Genomic DNA, 22,056 nt, shown 5'->3' on the forward strand with positions numbered 1-22,056 from the left:
AAGTCATGCATCTAAAGTCACATAGAAAAGGAGCAGAGGCCGGGCACAGTGGCTCACCCCTGTAATCCCAGCACTTTGGGAGGCCGAGGCGGGCGGATTGCCTGAGCTCAGGAGTTCGAGACCAGCCTGGCCAACATGGTGAAACCCCATCTCTACTAAAAACACAAAAATTAGCCAGACGTGTTGGTGGGCGCCTGTAGTCCCAACTACTCGGGAGGCAGGAGAATCGCGTGAACCCGGGAGGCGAAGGTTACAGTGAGCTGAGATCATGCCACTGCTCTCCAGCCCATGACAGAGCAAGACTTCATCTCCAATTAAAAAAAAAATAAAAAATAAAAAATATAAACAATAAAAGGAGCAGAGCTGTATCCTAAATGCACACCGCGGAAGGTAAAGTCTAGGAGTGGAAATGGTGTGTGCTCCCTTTCCTTCAGTAGACAGTGCATTAAATATCGTCACCCACACAAGAGCTCTTCTCCCATCCTTTCTGATGGGGTAAGAAGAGGTGCCAGGGCCCTGGGAAGCTCTAGCAGGCTGGGCGTGGGGAGAGGATCAAAGGGGCGCTGGAGGTGCCTGGGGCCAGTCCTGTTCCCACCCCCTCGCACCTGCAGACACTCCCACTTCTGCCCCACCCTCAAGCACAGGGATGAAAGCAAACGGCTTTCTTCTTTGGGTCATTCTACATGGAGCTCAGATTTTAATTGGATCAGAGGAGCTTATTAAGAAACCATTCATCCTGTAACTCTGTGTCCAAATAGAGGCCCGCTCAAGGGTAGGGACACCAAGTGGCTCCTAATCTTCTTGTTGCTCTTCATTTCTCAACTCATTATCTTCCCCTCAGCCCCATGGTGTGGGAATGCGGTATTCTCTCTTGGATTACAAGCCCCAGGATGCAAAGGCAGAGAGAAGCCCCTCCCCCTTCCCTGTAGCTGAGCCACTGCTTCCCCAACCTCAGCTGAGTCCAGAACAAGAGCTTCTGCCTTTGATTTTTTTTTTTTTTTTTTTAAATCAGGTCTCACTCAGGCTCAGGCTGGAGTGCAGTGGTGAGATAACGGCTCACTGTAGCCTTGACCTCCCAGGCTCAAGCAATCCTCCCACCTCAGCCTCCTGCGTAGGTGGGACTATAAGGCGACTGCCAACAACCTGGACTTTTTTTATTGTTGTATTTTTTGTAGAGATGGGGTTTTGCCACGTTGCCCAGGCTGGTCTTGAATTCCTGGACTTAAGCAATCTGTCCCTCTTGGCCTCCCAAAGTGCTGGGATTACAGGCATGAGTCCACTGCCCCTGGCTGCCTTTGATTTTTAAAAAGGTAATGCTGATTGGCCCCAAGCAGGGGAACTGGAAACACTTTCACCCTATACCCATTTATACCTTTTGATTCTGCACCATGAGTACCTATGCCTGTAAATTTTTAAAAAATTAATTATTTTTTGGAAAAGAAAAATTCTTCCTGATCCCAAAGCCCAGGAGATCCTGGGGGGCCACTCCTCCAGGACCTCCTGGGCTTTGGGGGCGTTAACAGAGGGCCTGCAGGGAGGAGGCAGCAGCTAAAATGAGGGGAGATTTGTGTGTTTTGTTTACCCGCTTTTATCTTTTTTTTCTTTTTTTTTTTTAAATAGAGACAGGGTCTCCCTGTCCCCCCAGGCTGGAGTGCAGTGGTGCTATCACAGCTCACTGCAGAATCAAACTCCTGGGCTCAAGCAATCCTCCTGCCTTGGCCTCCTGAGTAGCTAGGACTATAGGAATGCCTAGCTAATTTTTATATTATTATTATTATTTTGTAGAGAGAGGGTCTCAGTATCTTGCCCAAGCTGGTCTTGAACTCCTGCGTTCAAGTAATCCTCCTGCCTCGGCCTCCCAGTGTTGGGATTATAGGATTGAGCCACTGCACTCTTCTGCCTCAGCTGTTGATGTAGGCAGGTGGATCACCTGAGGTCAGGAGTTCGAGACCAGCCTGGCCAACATGGCAAAACCCCGTCTCTACTAAAAATAAAAAAATTAGCCAGGAGTGATGGTGCGCGCCTGTAGTCCCAGCTACTTGAGAGGCTGAGGCAGGAGAATTGCCTCGGAGGTGGAGGTTGCAGTGAGCCAAGATCCTGCCATTGCACTCCAGCCTGGGCAACAGAGCGAGACTCTGTCTCAAAAACAAAAAAATAAACATGCTGTTTGGTAACCAGATTTAAGCTTTGTCTATTTCAGACCTTCCAGCTGATTCCAAAGACTCTCCTAAAAGCAATTCCAGTTTTGAAACGTTATGTAAGCCTCACTGATGCGGAGTACATAAAATAAAATACGAACTTCAGAGTTTGGAAGGGATATTACATGAAGACCAGGGCTTCACAGTGGAAGACGATTCTGGCAAGGCTAGGCTGGTTCCAGGGCACTGCACGGTGCCCCGAATATTTTCTCTTTTTCAGTCTGTGGTTTTCATCTGCTGACCCTGCATTGTGTCTTCACCAAGGGTCAAAAAGCTTCAAGTCTGACAGATCAGCCTTTACCACCTGAAAGATCCCGGTTCTCTTCTGAAATCATAAGCAAATGGTAGCCTTGTCTATGGAAAGCAAACTGCTGATGCAGAAACCAAAACACCAGCAGGAGCCCAGGCAGCTAAGGCCTCATCCAGGCAGGATGTGAAATGTCAGGCCATTTGTCTTATATTTTCACTGCAGTGGTTACAAGATGGGATTGATGTTGGAACAAAACACAACACTGACTTTGGAGAATTCCTTGCGTTTTTTTTTCAGCGTTAAATATTGACACCCACTCACCAGGCTTGAGAACTAGAAAAGCTACATGGATTTCTAGAGTGAGCAATGATTTCCTCTGGCCGCCATTCCTTGCCAGGTCGGTGCCACTCAGCACATGCCAAGGGCAGAGACCAGTTTCTTGTTTCATCTGGCTATGGTGTAGACCTATAGTCACACCGCTAAGGTAGAAAGCTCACAGCCCCTCCAAAAATTGACACAATAATGAAATCAGAAAGACAAAACTAAGCAATCAATTTAAGACAGAAAAAGAGGTATGTATAATCTAATGATAAACCCAGGTTAAAAGATGGCATTGGGTAGGTATTTGTATTTTCACTGCACTGCTAAGTCACCTAGTATATACACACATCTCTAAATTTTTCTGTATAAAAATTCTGGTTTCAAACTACATTCCCTATATAGACTAATTTACTTAAACATTTAAACCCCAGAACGCTAGCAGCTAAGGGAGTTAAAACCAATGGATGCAGGTATTGCCCTGACTAGAAATGCAAACCAAATGTGCTCTGGTAAACATTTAAGAATTCAAATATGCTTTTACAGCTGGGAGAAAAACTTGTATGTTTGTGTGGCTCCTCTGAGCCTAAAACCTCCCTGCAAGCATTCTCACAATAGTGTAAACTCTATCATAAAAGAGGTGAAAATCTATCAACAGAACACAATCCATAGCCCTACAGTCATCCATGAAACCGCCCAGGAAGTCTTCACATTTGTAGGCTTGCCTTGGCCAAAATTTCAGGCAGACCCCCAGGAATTTTGGGAGAGCAGAGGGTCAAGCTGTAAACTCCAAGTACTAGTGTTCAAATATTGTGGCCTTTCAGCTCTGGGTTCTTCAATCCTCTTCCTGGAATTCTTGGGCGACCTTCCCTTTACTAGGATTTGCTCCTCTCCTCCTGCTGTGACTGTGAAGGGCAGGCATCATCACACGGGGAGCCAAGTACCTCCGTTTCCCCACTTGCCTAAAATAAGCAGGCACATCCCATCAGTGAGACTGGAGCTTGCAGGAGAAAATAAGAAGTGAAATCTCTCTCACACACACAGTTCTACTCAAACTATAAGCTTTTATTATTGTATTTTACAGATCATTCATTCAGGACATGCTGCATCTGGGGTTGGCATCATTTCCCTTTTGAATGACAGAATGTGCATAAAAGTCTCTTGCCCACGCTGAACTCACACGTGCCCGACAGGAAGGAGCTCTCACGAAGTGCCAGCTGGATGTGAGCTTGCTCTGGCAGCAGCAGTGCTGTCCTTGTTTCTGAGCTGCCACCTATTCACTGGAGTTAGGTGGGTCAAAGCTGAAATTTAGCTTGGAATTTAAGTTTCTAATTTTATACTTTTCATTGTGGTCTGGTCAGATTTTAGTCTGCTTTAAAATCAAATGGTCACTCAGTCACTCTAATATGATCATTTTGAATATGGAAATTTGTTATTTACATGCTGTACCTCAAATCAAAGAAAAAGCACGCCTCAATATCACGGGTAGGAAAAACTAGAAAATTGTTCCTTTTCCATTTTGCCACCCTGCTCAGTTTTCCTCATAAACAGTTCCAGCTTGGAAAACAAGAGCTTCCCTTCTCAGACAGATGCAGCAGTGGGAGGAAGGGCTTTGGTCTTAAACTAGAAGCTGCAGCTGAAACTCTCCCCGTCTAATCCTGCTGTGTGTATGGCTCACACCATCTTTCCTGAGTGGGGAAAACCGCTGGCACTGAATAGCTGAAAGGCTCGCTGAAATCTGTGCTTCAAGAACGAGTTAAAGACAATACAACAAAACACATAGACACTGAAGGGGTTCAACTAATGTCCATCACTTATTCTGCTAATGTCAGTGCCTTTCAATAAACTTCTCAACATCTGTGTTGGTAAACTTCTCAATATTTGTTCTAGCCCAACCACGGTGACAAAGCTCCCTTGCCCAAAGATCGTGAGCCTAGACAAAGGTGGATAAGAAATATGAAGTCTAAAGCTACAGAATATAGCAGTTAGTGAAGTAAATTAAACATGCCCCTCGCCTGCATGCTGATCAGAGTGTTGAAACTGAAGACGACGTTGGCAAAGTGACTCAGACCCACAGCACAGATTTGATCAAGGGCACAGCTCATAAAAATAGCAACAATTTCAAATTCTCCTATCCAACGTTTAGGAAACAATCCAATGGCAAGAAATGAGAGGAGTTCAATGCCAACAGTTTGACCTGTGGGCGATCAACCTATAAGTCCTCAAAAGAAAATTTCCTTGCTTTCCCTGGGACCAACAGAGATGGGGAAAAAAATAAAACACAGAGGCTGCGGGGTAGGGGCATAGGAATCAACACAGAGGAGGTTGGAGAGCTATGAATTCAACAAGAGAATTCAGCAGAGAGACCTGGACATTTTAAACCAGTGTAAGCTGAGAGTTAGGAAATGTTTAAAGTTTGAGCCCCAGGACCTCTCATACTATAGTAAAAATATATGTATTCTTCAAAAGCGCTATCTACATGTGTTGCAGTGTGAGGTACAGAGGAATTCTGTAGAAGCCGGACTCCTTGGAATTATGGAAGGAGCACAGCTACGAATACATCTGAGATGTCTCAAGAATACATCTGAGATGTATCAAGAATACATCTGAGATGTATCAAGAATACATCTGAGATGTATCAAGAATACATCTGAGAAAGGACATCCCTTTGACCCAGTGAGCAGCTGGAAGAAAGAGGCATTTAGCAGAGGAGGAGAAACATGATAGCCCCCGTACAGAACCTGTCAGACTGAGCCTATGATGAATGAGGTTTTTTAGAGCAAGATCACCCTCAAAACCAGCTTGTGGAATGGGGGCTACCCTTTTTATAGCAAATTCTAAGAATTCATATATCAATGTCCTTCCAGATAAAAAAAATGATATTTTATTATAACTTTTAAAATTGCGGAACATCAGACTGAATATCATCAGACACATACACAAAACCACTCATCTCTAAAGTCATTTTCTATACCCTCTCAAAATTTGGCCAGTGAGTTTTGCCTCAGGGAATTTTCCAGTTCAACCCCATACACCAACGTGGAATAAATGGAAACACTAGCCTTTTGGTTTTGCCCACAGTTCCAAAGTGCTATTACAGGTGGAATATCTGCTGCAGGAAGTCATTCTTGCTGCTGTGGGTGTGAGTAAAATGCTTAGTTCCTTCTAAAATCATAATTGCAATATGGACTTCTGCTTCACGCTGCATCCCAAGGCACAAATCAGTAACCTACATCTCCCAAATGATCAACAGAGCACTCCATCCTATTTTACCCTCAATGCTGAGAAATTACTCCTGGGTCCAGAAGTTGTCACATAGGTGGCTTGGGTTACTTGGTGCTCAGGCAACAACTGCCACAGGCCCCAGCTTGATGAACACCATCAATTTCTTTAAATATGTTGATACTAAGATGGAGGCCTCTGCTCAGAGGAAGCAAGGACGTAAACGCTGGGACAGACTGCGCTGAGGGTCACTACACTAACAGACCCAGATGACATGATGGAACGTGAATACTGAAGCTGACAATCTTCTGAAAAATCTCTTTTTCAAAACCCATACGCCTAATCGAGAAATCAGGGACAGGGAAACATTCGCATAATTACCCACCAACATGTTCTTCTTAACAGAAGTGAAGATTATTTTAAGAATATGAAAAGTGTTTCAAGACATCTGTTTTCAGGGACAGACCAGAGCAGCAGAAGTACTTTTCAGAGCTGGTTCATTTTAAAGTCTATCTCCAGAACAAGGGCAGCCTGCTTTCACAAGGTACCAAGACATGTTCTGGCAAAAACATTTTCACTTTAAGTTATATGCTGTCAAGTTCAACTATTTTATACATATCTGATCCTTTTCTGTCAGCAAAAAAGGTACAATTTTTTTAAAACTTGAAAATCAATAATTTCTGGGTAGGATGAAGGTAGAATTTTGGTTGTATTTTATACTTCAGAACACAGATGAAACCAAAAGGTCTGCAATTGTCTCTACATTCACATCTTTCAAAGGTCCTTTTCTCCTTTTACATGAATTCATCTGAATCATTGCCATCCTGTAGGAAACAAAAAAATGAGAACATAAAAACCTTGAAAATAATTCAATATTTAAAATTTACAATTATCTTAATTAGCGAGCTGCCTTCTCATCTCAGTCACTGAGTTCAGAAAGTAAAATAACTAAATTGACTCATCACTTCTCCACCTTAAGTTGTCAGTTTCCTGAGATAGCTGAATTAACAGCTGTATTTTGTGAGGTGTCATTACATGGCCTGATTACACAGCAGTAAGTGACCACTGATCTCTAAATAATGCAGTAAGTCCCACCTGACCTAGTATAGTGCAAAACAAATGTGACTGTAAGAAAACATGACAGATCCTTCAACAAATGTACCAAGCAAACGCTGCCTCAATGTCCTCATGCCAACAATTCTGCCAATATGCAAATTGATTCTGGCCTAAGTTCCAGTAATTTGAGCCTCAACATTGTCACAGATTTGTGACTTCACAACATGGCTTTGATCTCTTCTTTTTTAATAGGAAAGGCCATTAGGAAGTCAAACATAGGCTAGTTTACCAACTTAGTTGGTTTGCCACATTTTTTAATTTAAAAAACCTGCATAATGGCATACAGCACAAAGGGACTGATTTTATTGTGTGGCTTACAAGCAAGTCCTGAAGGCCACACACAAAGGTAGAGCCCTGACTCCTTTTTGGACAACATTCACTAAGAGTGTGCATTCTGATTTGCTTGCCAATGTCACAACCTGAACACTACACTTGTTTTATCTTTTTTCTCTTTCCCATTGCTTAACACCAGCATTGTTAGAGAAAGGGATCAGACTAAGGCTTATCTAAATGGCCCTTACTAAAGATGGTAGAGAAATACGATATGGGTAGAAAACATTGGTTCCTGTGAAGTCTGGTTTTAGCTCCAACTTCACTTAGTGGTTTTCTCTGTGGTTCTCTTCCATTAGCACGATGAACTGAAGCCACGGTAAAAATGCCTTCGATAATTGTACAAAGAGCAGACTAATGATTGTGTTATATCCAGGCGCCAAGACTATGATTGCCCCAGAGTCTTAATCTGAAATAAAAGCAGTAGCAATGTTTGAAAGAGTCATTTAGTATCTTCAAATGCCAGCTTTAGATCCCAAACACTGAAGATGAACAACTCAGTAAGACAGTCTGGGTTGTCATCAACGAAAGTAAGCCATTCCCTATAAAGGCTGTGAGTTAGATGTGCAGAGTCCCCACTTGTCTGGGGCTATGTTTTGGAATTACAGTAATTATTATTCTTGATGAACCTGTATATGCTAAATTAAAACTTAAGTCCTATATTATATAAACACATGCCTTTAACTTAAAAATCAACTGATCACGTTCTAAATTGGATCATAAAACATCTGTATCGCTTACACTTCTTCACTGCTGGTGGGAATGTAAACTAGTACAGCCACTATGGAAAACAGCATGGATATTTCTTAAAGAACTAAAGTAGAACTACTATTTGATCCAGCAATCCCACTACTGGGTATCTACCCAGAGATGAAGAAATCATTATTCAAAAAAGATACTTGCACACACATGTTTACAGTGGCACAATTCACAATTGCAAAACTGTGGAACAAACCCAAATGCCCATCAATCAACGAGTGGATAAAGAAACTGTGGTGTACACACACACACACACACACACACACACACACACACACACACACACACAGGAATACCATGCAGCCATAAAAAGGAATATATTAACAGCATTTGCAGTGACCTGGATAAGACTGGAGACTATTATTCTAAGTGAAGTAACTCAGGAATGGAAAACCAAACATTGTATGTTCTCACTGATATGTGGGAGCTAAGCTATGAGGATGCAAAGGCATAAGAATGATACAATGGACTTTGGGAACTTAGGGGGAAGAGTGGGAGGGGGGTGAGGGATAAAAGACTACAAATATGGTGCAGTGTTTACTGCTTGGGTGATGGATGCACCAAAATCTCACAAATCACCTCTAAAGAACTTACTCACCAGAGAACTTTGTTCACTTGTTTATCTGCTGACCTTCCCTCCACTATTGTCCTGTGACCCTGCCAAATCCCCCTCTGCGAGAAACACCCAAGAATGATCAATAAAAAAAAAAAAAAAAAAAAAAAAAAAAAAGAACTTACTCATGTAGCCAAATACCATCTGTACCCCAATAACTTATGGAAACAAAACAAAACAAAACACAAACATCTGTATCCCTTAACAGAAGACGGTTACAAGGAGAATTAGTCTATTCTTTTAAAGTATGGAGAAAAACTATAAAAACATTTTCACTGAAAGAGAGAATAAAAACACCCAGTGCAAAACTTCCTTGGAATCTTGAACTTGATTCATACTTGGAGCTCAGGAACAGGGGTTGCAAGCAACAGAGGGAGAGTTAGGGTAGAAAGGTTAGCAATCTTTTGGGCTACAAATTCAATTTCCTAGTCTCGGGACTTTTAACATCCGTCACTGATCAGATGGTGTTTGTATATGTATGTATGTAGGTCGGTAGGTAGGTATGTATATGTGTGTGTGTGTATTTGTTTATTTCTCAACTCTAGAATTATATACAAGCTTTAAAAATCCAAAATGATGAGAATAAAATGACTAAGGTCATGAAATAATATGGGGGCTAGATTTCTGGTGGAAAGTGCCTCTAACATACAGAAAACTTCAATAAGCAAAATAACCACAACAATGGCATCTGAGTTGTGGTATGTTGAAGACTACTGTTTAGTGTTAAACTGTTCCAATAGTTTCAAGAGATCTAAAATTAGCTTCCAGAAAGGATTAAACACATCTCATCTTTTCATAATGATATTCTGGAAAAACAGCAACCAAAGACTATTTGGATAAGGTATAAAAATATGACTATTTACAAAGTAGGTCAAGGAAGACTTTCACATCGATGTGTCTTTGCTTCAATTCTGAAGCAGCCCTGTGAAATAATATGTCTCCATTTTACTGATGATGAATACTCCCTCAGAGAGGTTAAATGACTTTATTAGGATCTAACCCAACCACTGTGACAACGTTCCCTTGCCCAAGGGATTTTTAATCCCCCCCCTCAATTAGCACATGACAATTAAGTCTCTAAACTTCAAATTCAAAGCTCTATTTAATTTAATAATGCTATTCTGGAATTTTTCAGGAATAAATTATAAAGAAACATCTCTGATTCATAAAGGAGCCTCATACATTTAGTTCTTCATAGAGATGGGAATAAGAATGTTGTTCTTACAAATTTTTAGAAGAATATGTAGATATAAACAAGATGTAAAATCCTATTACTTCTAATTCATGCACTAAATCTGAGGTTTGACTAGATAACTTGTAAGGGATCTTAAATTCTGTTACAGTTGGCCCTTGATTTCTTTATCTGTGAATTCAACTAACCTCAGCTCAAAAATATTTAGAGGAAAAAAACAATTAAAAAAATACAATAAAAATAATATAAATTAAAAAATACAGTATAACAACTAATTACATAGCATTTACACTAATTAGGTATTATAAGTAATCTAGAGATAAAGTATATGGAAGGATGTGCATATGTTATATGCAAATACTACTCCATTTTACACAAGGGACTCAAGCATCCTAGGATTTTGGTAGCTTCGGGGAGTCCTGGAACCAATCCCCCATGAATACTGAAGGATGACTATATTTTTAAACTATACTATAAAACATGCAAAATCCCAAATACATCCACCCAGTTTCCATTTTCTGCAGACTGCTCAATAGCAGCTAAATTGTGCTATCTCTAGACACTTCAAGATAAATTTTGGGAAAGACAGCCCTCAAGGACAATAATTCTCTGACACAGTTCCAATCAAATAATTAGATGCAATGTTAAGAAGATCCTTTCAGTACTATGTCATAGGTCACCATCTGTTTCTATCCCAGGTCCTAAGGAACATGAAAACAAACAATTTTGTCACTTAGGATTCACTTAGTCACATAAGATCTTAGGGTAAGTACTTTTATTTTAATTGAAGGTGATAATTTTGTTCTCATTCAATTACAATATGGACTCTACAGTCACAGTGATAAAGAACACTAATAAATAAAGGCACTTTTGCATGCCTGCAACTAGAAAAGAGGGGAAATAAAGAATAAAGTCCTGTAAATATAAAATGAATAGACCTGTACGCCACAGTAGACAAGCTCTGACAATCTCTTTCCCTGAGATGACCTACTTAACAACACACATGAGGAAGTCCACAGGGAAGGAGGTGCAGTGCCTAAAAGAATCCAGCCTGAGTGGTGTCCTGGTTGCCAAATCATGGTTAGCTATTTGCAACATGTAAGGCAATAATGGCCAGTAACACAATTATTAAAAACCCTTAGTGAATTATTTCAAGGCAAACATTCATGCAAACCACTTGAACATACCTGATTTGAAGACATATTTTCAACTTTCATTAGTGATGAATAGCTCCTAGAAGGAAAAAAACACACACACACATTTAAAATATTGTGATCCAGTCAACAAATACTTGATGAACATTTCCTGTGTATCCAGCACTGCTCAGGGGCTTTAGAAGAAACACAAGAGCTATTAGATATAATCTCTGCGCTCAAGGAGATTACAACATTCAAAGGATGAATATTTATAAACAATAAAAAAGATGTGCACAGCACTTTATAGTTTACAAAGTGCTTTCTCCTACTTGTTTCATGTCACCACCTCCACAATAACCTGGCGAGACAGGTGGCATTATTCCTACTTTTCAGATGGGGAAATTCACCTACAGCCAAGATCTGATATGATTCACAGCTGAGGTATACAGCTCAGATTGTAAACGCTACAGGAATTCAAAGGAGGAAACACATCAGTGTGGGCAGGAGCTGTCAGGGCACCCTTCACAGACAAGGCGGAACCCAAACCAAGCCAATCAAGTGGGCAGGATGAGTGAGGGGGTATTTCAGATCCAGAGAGTGGGATGAACAAAGAGACAGAGATGGTATCTTTAATGACTTGCTGAATATCCAGCTAACTCAGGTAGGTTCTCAAATAAAGTAGTGGGAAATCAGGCTGGATGTGGTGCCCAATTATGTTGTCTTGATTGCACAACTGAACACAATGTGTTCAGCAAGAAGCCATAATACACAACTGAGTAAAGCCATAATGAGGTTCAACGGGCATTCATTAAATATCCATGATGCATAAGACCCTGTGCTAAGTCTGGGTAGAGGATCGGAGAAGAAAACAGAAAATGATGACTAACACAAAGCCTGGACCCACAGAACTTACTGGGAGGGGAAATAAGACTTATTCATCAATAACTACGGTGAAAAGCACTATTAAAAAATACACGGCTGGGGGCAGTGGCTCACGCCTGTAATCCCAGCACTTTGGGAGGCCAACGCGAGCAGATCACAAAGTCAGGGGTTCGAGAGCGGCCTGACCAATGTGGTGAAACCCCATCTCTACTAAAAATACAAAAATTAGCCAAGCGTGGTGGCGTGCACCTGTAATCCCAGCTACTCAGGAGGTTGAGGCAGGAGAATCACTTGAACCTGGGAGGTGGAGGTTGCAGTGAGCTGAGATTGCACCACTGCACTCCAACATGGGCGACAGAGCAAGACTCCATCTCAAACGACAACAACAACAACAAATACACCAAGAGACAAAGGAAAGTGAGACTACATAATACCAATGTTTTGAAAAGAATAATCTGTAGCAAACAAGATTAGAGAGGTGGTTAAGACAAGAAGGTCCATTCACAATAACAGTATTTACCAGAGTATTTTAAGCCCATTGTACAAAATAAGAAAGCAGAGTCAGGATGGTTAAGTAAGTTGTTCAAGGTCTTAGAGATAAGAAGATACGCCAGGTTTCGAACCCAGGTCAGATTCCTAAGCTTATACTCTTATCAGGCCACAGCTTACTGCGATACTCCAATTTGAGGGCATGAATCCCTGGAGTTAACAGCTGTAATGGTAAGAAGGAATACAGAGAAGAAACAACAATGACATCAAGGTTTGTAGCTTGGGCAATTTGAAAAAAATAGGAGAAATGGGAAAATGTTGCAAAGAAGATGTGCCTGGTTTGAGACATGCTGCATTTGAAGTCATAGTGAGATACCCAAGTAAATATGAACTGTAGAAACTGAAAACTGAAGACCAGTGGGAAGGAGAAATGTCACAGTCAAAGATAATGAGTTGGGAGACACCCAGAGGGAGAGACTTGTAAGCTTGTAAGAGTTAAGTGGTACCCACAAGGAATTAAAACAAAACAAAAACAAACAAACAAAAAACAGACAAGATCAACAGGTTGCATGAGCAGGAGGAGAAAGACATGTTGATGAAACAAAAGTGGTGAGAACAGAGAATGTCAGTCCTGACTGCATCTGAAAATCACTTGTGAAGATTTAACTGGATCCATATGCCCAGCTGTGGGGATCTACCCAGGCTGAAGAATCACTGGGTCAAAATTCCCATCTATGTGACAATGATGCACAAATTTACCTTTCTTGGGCTGGGCACGGTGGCTCACACCTGTAATCCCAGCACTTTGGGAGGCCAAGGCAGGCGGATCACTTGAGGTCAGGAGTTTGAGGCCAGCCTGGCCAACATGGTGAAACCCTGTCTTTACTAAAAATATACAAAAATTAGCCAGGCGTGGTGGTGCATGCCTGTAATCTCAGCTACCCGGGAAACTGAGGCAGGAGAATAGCTTGAACCCGGGAGGTGGAGGTTGCAGTGAGCCGAGATCGTGCCACTGCACTCCAGCCTGGGCAACAGAGTGTGAGACTCAGTCTCAAAAACAAAACAAAACAAAAAACAAACAAAAACAAATTTACCTTTCTTTAGTTTCCTCTGAGCTCCATTTCCATTAGTCCAACTACCTCCCTGACATCTTTTTGGAGATCTCAAGGGTATTTTCAGATTCTTATGTCCCTATCCAACTCACGGTCTTCCCCCTACCAAACCAGTTTAGTTCTTTCCCAGTGTTCTCCAGTTCAAAGAATGTCATCACTATCCATTCCATTTCCAACTGGCAACCTAGGAGTCATTCTTAGCCCCCTTTTCCCTGCCCTTTGCCTCAATCCAAACTATCACCAAATCCTAATGTTTTACCTAGAAAAACAATAATCCACTTCTCTCCACCCCAAGTCACCACCATATTCTAAGCTACCATCTGTGACGTGGAATGCTCTTAACCTAGTCACACCCACTCTGGTTCCCTTTACAATCAGGTCAGCAAAGTGACCTTCTCAAAACACAAGCTTCATTGTCTTAACCCTTGCTTAAAGCCTTTTGATGGCTTCACAGTGCTCTTAGGATGAAGACAAACACGGCCAGCAAGGGCCTGCATGGACTGGCCCCTTGATCCAAGTGCCCATTGACCCCTGCTGCTTCAGACATTTGGGACTTTAGTCCTGCATTTTGCCTTGCTGCTCCCATACAAGGTCTTTGCATACATAGTTCCCTCTGCTTACAGCACTCCTTCCAACTCTTTAGCTATCAGAGTTTTGATCTTGGCTTCAAGACCACCATATCAGGGGAGAAGTGTGGTGGCTTATGCCTTTAATCCCAGCACTTTGGGAGGCCAAGGCAGGAGGATCACTTGAGCTCAGGAGTTTGAGATTAGCCTGGGCAACATAGAAAGACCCCATCTCTACAAAAAAATAAAGATATTAGCTGGGCATGGTGGAGTGAGTCTGTAGTCCCAGCTACTAAGGAGGCTGAGGTGGGAAGATCGCTTGAGCCCAGGAATTGGAGGCTGCAGTGGGCTATGATGGCACCCCAGCAATTCAGCCTGGGATATGTCTGGCATGTGTTTAGCAGAAAGAGACATACCAATTGTTTTTGGTTTTCTGAATCCATGGAGATTATTAAAAAATACAAGTGATTAGTGACAGCTTAGAAAGGGGGACTAATTAAACTTTTGAAACAAAAATTGTAGTCAATGAGATTGGGAATTATTTCCCCTCAGTTAATACAAATATTTTATATGTTGAGGACCCTATGGAAGAAAGCCCAGAAGATATAAAAACTGTGTTTTGGTTTTTAAGTTTTGTTTAAATGCTTGTAATTTCTGAAACTCATAAAATGATACTAACACCCTAAATTTTAGTAGCATGCAGCTTAATATGAATTATGACATATATAAGTTACTTGGTTTATATTGAATAAAAATTACTTTAAAATTGAAACAAAAAAGGAATCACCATACCAGGGAAGCTAATCTCAGTATATTCATGACGTATGACTAGTCACTCACTGCACAGACAAAGCACTCTGTCACCTCTAAGGGGAGGCAAGGATGCACGATTGCTTCCCTGAAGGAGCTCACAGGTAACACGAGGAGGCACAGCACACAGAGCATTATTTACAGTAGAAGGCAGTGGCAGTGTGTATAAGATAAACAAAAAAAGGTACAAAGAAGTTGGTTCTTCATGAGACTGTCATCCATTTAATTAGTTAATGGTCTCACCATTTCCTCTCCTACATGTTACTTCATTCATCCTGTAAGTCTATTCCCCAATATTCCACAAAACCTATAAAGGCTCTTTATCACTTACAACATGAAATTCTGGACTAAACCTTTTAAGTCACTCCACAATGTACCTAATTTTTCATTCTTTCACTTGCCTATGTGTGACCTTGACTCTGGCCTTGCCAGTTTGTTCATTCCTTGCTTCAAAGGAAGCACGATAGACTATTGGCTTCAGGATTAGACTTGAGTTTGGATTCCTGCTTTGTCAGTTACAGGCTACAATCTTTCCACATTATCCTCCATGCTGAAGTAATCTTTGCCTGAAAATCAAGTTCATGTCAATGTTCAAACTGATGATACATTTACTGACTTACCATTTCACCTGGGTCTTGTACTTCTCTCATTCCAATTACCTGAGCTTTGGGTTCCAATTCTGATCTCCCAGTCTCTATCACAACTTTTTATTTTTATTTTTTGAGGCAGAATCTAGCTCTGTCACCCAGGATGGAATGCAGTGAGCTCACTGCAGCCTCAGCCAACAGGGCTCAAGCAATCCTCCCACCTCAGCCTCCAGAATAGCTGCAACTATAGGCTTGTACCACCCACGCCTGGCTAGTTATTTGATTTTTTGTAGAGACAGAGTCCTAATTTTGTTGCCCAGGCTGATCTCAAACTCCTGGGCTCAAGCAATCCTTCTGCCTCAGCCTCCCAAAGTGCTGGGATTACAGGCATGAATCACTTTGCCTGGCCGCATCTCAACTTTTAAATATCCCTCTCTCAGGTAGTCATAGTCCTTACCCTTTGTTTTGACTGCCTCAACCTCTCATCTGTTATTCACCCATCCTCTATTTATGACGTTTCCCTGACTGTTGCTTGTTTCTTCTGGTTTTGACATCTACATGGGTTGACTTAATTTTGATGTAATAAATGTTTGGTACAGTAACACAAAAAGCCAAATAAAAGAATGCAAAATTAAAACAGGTAATAGACACAGATTTCTATATCTTGGGTGGAAGATTCAAAGACAGAAATTAAAGTGAATGCTAGCACTGCAAAATGTATAAAAACACATTACAAAACAAGCCAGAAGCTTAGAGCCTATTGCTGGAATTTCACAGATGCTGCAGAACACAGCAAACGGTAGCTCCGGATGTGCCAAGCAAAGCCTTGCAATGTCACCGCATCCCATTCCCGGCACTGCAGCCCTGTGCCACGTTCTTCTGTCTTCTGCAGCATGTGACAGAAAGTTGTCTGTATGGCACACGGTTAACGGAAATAAACATAGCAATTGTTTTTGGTTTTCTGAGATCCATGGAGATTATTAAAAAATACAAATGACCAGTGACAACTTAGAAAGTGGGACTGATTAAATTTTGAAGCAAAAATCTCATTCAATAAGATTGAGTTGTCCCTTCAGTTAATAGGAGTATTTTATATGTTGATGACACTATGGAAAAAAGCCCAGAGGATACGAAACTGTGTTTTGGTGGACAAATTTTGTTTAAATGCTTGTAATTTTTGAAACTCATAAAAATCATACTAATGTCCTTAATTTTAGTAGCATGCAGCTTAATTTGAATTATGACATCTATAAATTACTTGATTGATTTATATTGAATAAAAATTACTTTAAAATGGAATAACTGAACAAAGGGAAGAAGAGTATAGTAAGTAATATGTGTAGGTTTGAGAATCAGACTGAGACTAACTAGCCAAATGAGCTTATAACAAGTTTCTTGATTGCTTCTCAGGCTCAGTTTCCTCTTCTATAAGATGCAGATAAAAATCTACTATGGCTATTGTTGGAATTAAATGACGGAATGCAGTAAAGCACTTTGCAATGCAGTGTTTGGCAGATGGAAAATGTTCAGAAGGGTTAGCTAGTCTTCCTTATTCAATGTTGTAAGTAAATTAGGTGATCTTATGTTCCTAATATATGTTCCATCATGTTCCTAAACAAAATTATGTTCGATCCGTAAAGGGCACTAAAAGGCATATTTTCAATTTCCCCCCACCACTCCAAACTCAAAACAAAAAAGAATTAACTGCTCTAAATCCTGCATCACTCAGAATTTCACAAATTTTACCTCACTGATGGAGTTAATACCATTTCTTTCACTTCAAACACAAAGCAGACTCACAATTCTAGGCCATATCAAATACTTAAACATATATGTTAGTTGGTCTCATATTAGCAGATTGTAACTCAGGGTAACATTTCTGAAGCTCTCCATTTGAACACTGTATTTTAAATGAAGCCTGTTTTAGCAGAACCCCAACCAGAAACACGTGCATGCGAATAATAAATAACAGTACGTGTTCATTATACCTACATTCTGACCCAACAATCTTTCTAAGAATCCAGGGCATTCCAAGGAAACTGAGTTAGGACATGCCTAAGCAACGTGTTTCTGATTCTACATCATTTCCAAAGGCAATATATGTTATCAGTAACCCTTTTTTCTTTTTGGCATATGTATTGCAAATAAAAAATCATGGAAAAATCTAGGAGTTCTGTGATGAGAATTCACAGGATTAATTTCCTTTAATTAGAACAACTAGTGGCTCTTCGGGTACAGCACTGTATGGCAGAACATCCACATTCTAGTCTGTAGAACCTATAAATATGTTATCTTCTATGGCAAAGTAGACTTTGCAGATGTCATTAGTTAGGACCTCAAAATGGAGAGATTATCGTGAATTATCTGGATTAACTCAATCTAATCACACTGTTCCTTAAAAGCAGAGAAGGCAGTGGTCAGACAGGGGGCTGTGACCATGGAAAGCTTGGAGAAGGAGCCACAAGCCAAGAAATGTGGGTGCCTCTCAAAGCTGAAAAGGAAGATTCTCCCCTAGTGCCTCCAGACGCTTTGATTTTAGCCCAGTGAGAATCTTGCTGGACTTCTAATCTACAGACAATAAATGTGTGTTGTTTTAAGCTACTACATTTGTAGCAATTTGTTTCAATGGCAATAGAAAACTAACATAATCATTATTCTAATGGCCTTCTTCACTAGAATTTCAGGAGCCAAATTGTATTTCAACTATTTAGCTGTTTAAAAATGTAGTGCTTTGAAGCAGACCTCACTACATTACTTTAAACTTTCAAAATGTAAAAAAGAGTTTTAAAAACAGCTTTGAGAGTTACTAGCATTGGTTTTTAGAGCCAACACAACTTTATTTAAATAGCACAGCTAGTCAATAGTAAATACCTCCCACAGCACCTTTTCCTTTCCAGAAGAACTTTACAAACCAAACCAAACTAGGGATAACCTATGAAGGTTTCTCTATGAATAAAATTAGTTATTTTATTTCATCCACTTTCATATCCTGCTGCCATAAACAAGCAATTCTTTTAACCAACACATTAATATAAATGCCTTTTTTTAAAAAACTGATTTAAGGTTGAGCTTAAGCTGAGCTTGCTACATGTCCCTCCTTCCACCAATATATCGTTCTTAATGGCTAATACATGATTAAAATCATCAGGGAATAATCTTTGAGGTCAGTCTCAATGCCACAGCTCCGACATACCTAAGTTCATCCATTTCCCTCTTCTTCTTCATTTCTTCTTTTTCTCTCTTTTTCATTTCCTGAATTTGGGCTTTTTTCTCATTCCTCTCTTCACGATCTCTGCATTCTTTCTCTGCTGCTAGGTCTGGGAACCGCTCGACTTTGGTCTTTTCTAATCGGTTCAGGATCTCATTTACTTTCTTCTCCACTGTCACAATTTTTACCTTTAAGGGAGATAGGAGAAAAGATATTGCATCTTTTTGTTTTTTTTCTCCCAGAAGAGGGGTGAGGCTTTCCAGGGGTTTAGCAACCCAGTTTAATTCCCTTTAGAAAACATATATCATGCTCAGCCCTCAACAACAATGGTGTCAGACAGAAAAGATAGGATACTCCATTCAGTATCAGGGCTCCGCCTCCTTCAGTGGCACAAAACACTTACATCCTTCTGCCTGTGAAAGCCTATCTGCCCCACATCCATGTCAGCTGTTTTCTTCAGGTTAGACCACGGCGTATATACCACATTAACGTTGTTCATCTTGCAGCCTGCCAAGAGAGACTGTCTTCAACATGCAGGCAGGATGAGACTGAGCAATGTGTTCCCTTACCCACTGGCAAACTGCCATAAGCCAACAAGGGAAACGGCTTACAATGAACAGGCCACCCATTGTTTTAAACCACCAATACTTTTTCAAAAACCACCCACAAAAGGCAAATGGTAAAGCTGACAAAATTCAAACGGAAGTATTACTATGGCAAGTAGGGGTCCATGGATTAGCTTCAGGGACTTCTGAGGACTCTCTAAAATTGGATGCAAAATTTATCATTGAGGTTTTTTTTCAAGAGAAAAGGACTGAATATGTTTCCTCAGATTCTCAAAGAAGTCCTTGACTCTGAAGGTTAAGCAGCAACGGAAAGCCATGGCCTGGAACTCACAAGCCCTGGACTCTATCTGGGACTACCACGAGCTAGCCGAGCCTCTCTGGAGAAGTCCCCTGGCCCTCTGAATCTCATATGAAATGTGAGGAAATTGGACGAGTTTAATAGAGTTTTTGCTTATAGTTTCTTCAGCAGTGGAACCCTTTTACCAAAGAAAACACAGAAGTCATCAAAGCAGAGGCGCTCTGGATGGAAGGAGTGCCAGGTACCCTGTTCACTCCTCCTCCTGCCCCTTCACCGCCTCCTCCACCACTCATGCCCTCTACCCACCACTCATACCCTCCCTGGCAGCTCTGGAAATCGCAGTTTAATCACTGGTCTGACACTCTCTCTGGTCCTTCCAAATTAGATGGCAAGGGATTTCAATGCTTATTAAATCCCCATGTACACTGGAAAAAGCTGGAAGACCACTTTACCCAAGGGGTCAAGGTTAACACCACCAAAAATGGCACAAAATGACATCATGTGCTGCCTGACTATAATGTGTAAAACTTCACTTATGTAATATTCCTGCTCCAAAGTGCATGATGGGATTCTAATCCAGAGGAAGCATCAGACAAACCCCAACTGTGGGTTAGTAATCCCATTACTACAACTGGTCTGTACTTTTTCAAAGACAAAGCAGTATCTCTGGATTAAAGGTGACTAAAGAGAAGTAAATATAGCACAAGTAAATACAGCACATGGCCCTGGATCCAAAAAAAAAGCTATAAAGAAACAGTAGTGGGACAAGTGGCAAAACTTAAATATGGACTGTATATCAGAACACAGTATTCTATCCATGTTAAACTTCCTGAAGTTATTTAAGACAATGTCCATGTTCTTCAGAAGAACATCTTCAAGGGTCATGATATCTACAATTTCGCTTTGGATGGTTCAGCTAAAAAGGTTAATGAGTATGCAATATATAAAGCAAATAAATATGGAAAAATTTAAAAATTGATGAATCTAAGTGAAGGTATATGGTAGCTGTACGATTCTTGCAACTTTTCTGTATATCTGAAAGTTTTTTCAAAATAAAATTTCTTTAGAAAATCTCCATGTGCAAAGCACTGTGGGGGACACAAACATGACCAGACAATGAATCTTGCTCTCCACGACTCTAACGGAGCAGGGTAAGCACATAAATAACTTGGATTAAAAGGAGAACTGATCCAATGCTGTTGGAAAGCTACAGGAAACCGCTAAGACAGCACAGAGAAAGTGGGGCCACTCAAAGCTGAAGAAGGAAAAGGCTACGTTGAGGAGGCTCACAGAGCTCAGGGGTTACGGCAGAACACTTGAGCCAAATGGGTTGCCATCAAATCCAGTCTCTACTGTACTTTAGACCTCTAAGACCTTGATCAAGTTCCTTAATTCTCTTTAAGATCAGTTTCCTCCTCTATAAAATGAAAATAATATCTAACTCAACAGGGTGGATAATTTGTGAAGTACTCAGCACAGGGCCAGGCATGTAATTAACACTCCATCAGTGTTAGCAATTACTACCACCACTACACCTACTATGTGGACCTTGAACCTTAGCTTGAATCTGGACTCTGATGACTGACAAGGACAAACCTGAGGGCAGAGGGAACAATACAAGCCAGGTGCAAGGTCGGAAAACAGCAAATATTGGCTTTGGCTGTAGTGTGAAATACGTGAAGGGAAAGAAGTCTGCAGTCAAATGAGAGACGCTTAAATGCTGGCTTCAGAAGTCCGGACTGAACAGTTTAGGCCGAGGAGAGTCAAGACAGTTTCTAAACTTCTAAAAGTTTAATCTGGAAAGATTCACTGGGTGAACACAGAACAGGCTGACCTAAGATTCTAGACCTATGACCCAGAACAGGCTGATTCTATAGTGACAAACAAATTTAGCCCCAAAGCCCTTGGTTCTGAGCACTGCAGATGGTAAACCGGGGGAAAACTTTGTCCCTACAAAGTGCCACAAGAGGAGTGTCCTCTGGAAATCTCATAGCAATGACCATTTTCTCCACTCCTCGGCACATAATCTTCTACTGACTCACAAGAGAAAGACCCTTGGGCTTAGGTCCTTATTTGCTAGCTGAGCTATCGTTGCAGAAGGCTGAAGAGGAGAGAAACAGTAATTCAGTGTCATGATTCTTTGCTCCTCTTTGTTTTCTCTAGAATTAGTAAACTATGAAGAGATTAAGAAGAAAGCAGCTGGGCCAAGAATAAGGCCTCCAAAGTTCTTTTAACAAAGACATGTCTGCTAGCCAGCAGCATTGGAAGGGATAAGGACATGTGAAGGAAGTTGGAACACAGAAGGAAAGAATATAATGATTGTTTCAATTCTTCTTGTTATTTCAGTAACTGAAGATCTTAGCTGAAAATCTTAGAAAATTCTGTTCTCCTCATAAAATGGAAT

General features: G+C 40.8%; 2 protein-coding genes across 6 annotated transcripts in view; one reads left to right on the top strand and one right to left on the bottom strand.

Annotated features, from left to right (window-relative positions):
- The window catches only part of SCARA3 (scavenger receptor class A member 3), a 122,573-nt gene that overhangs the window by 95,211 nt on the left and 5,306 nt on the right, over nucleotides 1-22,056 (top strand). The window lies entirely within an intron of this gene.
- CCDC25 (coiled-coil domain containing 25) overlaps nucleotides 3,811-22,056 on the bottom strand; it is a 39,673-nt gene continuing 21,427 nt past the window's right edge. For 4 of the 5 annotated variants that reach the window (XM_063709157.1, XM_019032099.4, XM_055348287.2 and 1 more), the window contains 4 exons: nucleotides 19,192-19,295; nucleotides 18,774-18,976; nucleotides 11,186-11,231; nucleotides 3,811-6,812 (listed from right to left, as the gene is read on the bottom strand). In XM_063709157.1, coding sequence (XP_063565227.1) covers nucleotides 6,783-6,812; nucleotides 11,186-11,231; nucleotides 18,774-18,976; nucleotides 19,192-19,295 — 383 coding nt within the window. In that variant the 3' untranslated portion in view covers nucleotides 3,811-6,782. Of the gene's footprint in view, nucleotides 6,813-11,185; nucleotides 11,232-18,773; nucleotides 18,977-19,191; nucleotides 19,296-22,056 lie in introns of those variants that run through there. The other variant, XM_055348293.2, reaches the window with a different exon arrangement.

Source organism: Gorilla gorilla, chromosome 7 (genome assembly GCF_029281585.2).
Source record: "Gorilla gorilla gorilla isolate KB3781 chromosome 7, NHGRI_mGorGor1-v2.1_pri, whole genome shotgun sequence".
NCBI lineage: Eukaryota > Metazoa > Chordata > Mammalia > Primates > Hominidae > Gorilla > Gorilla gorilla.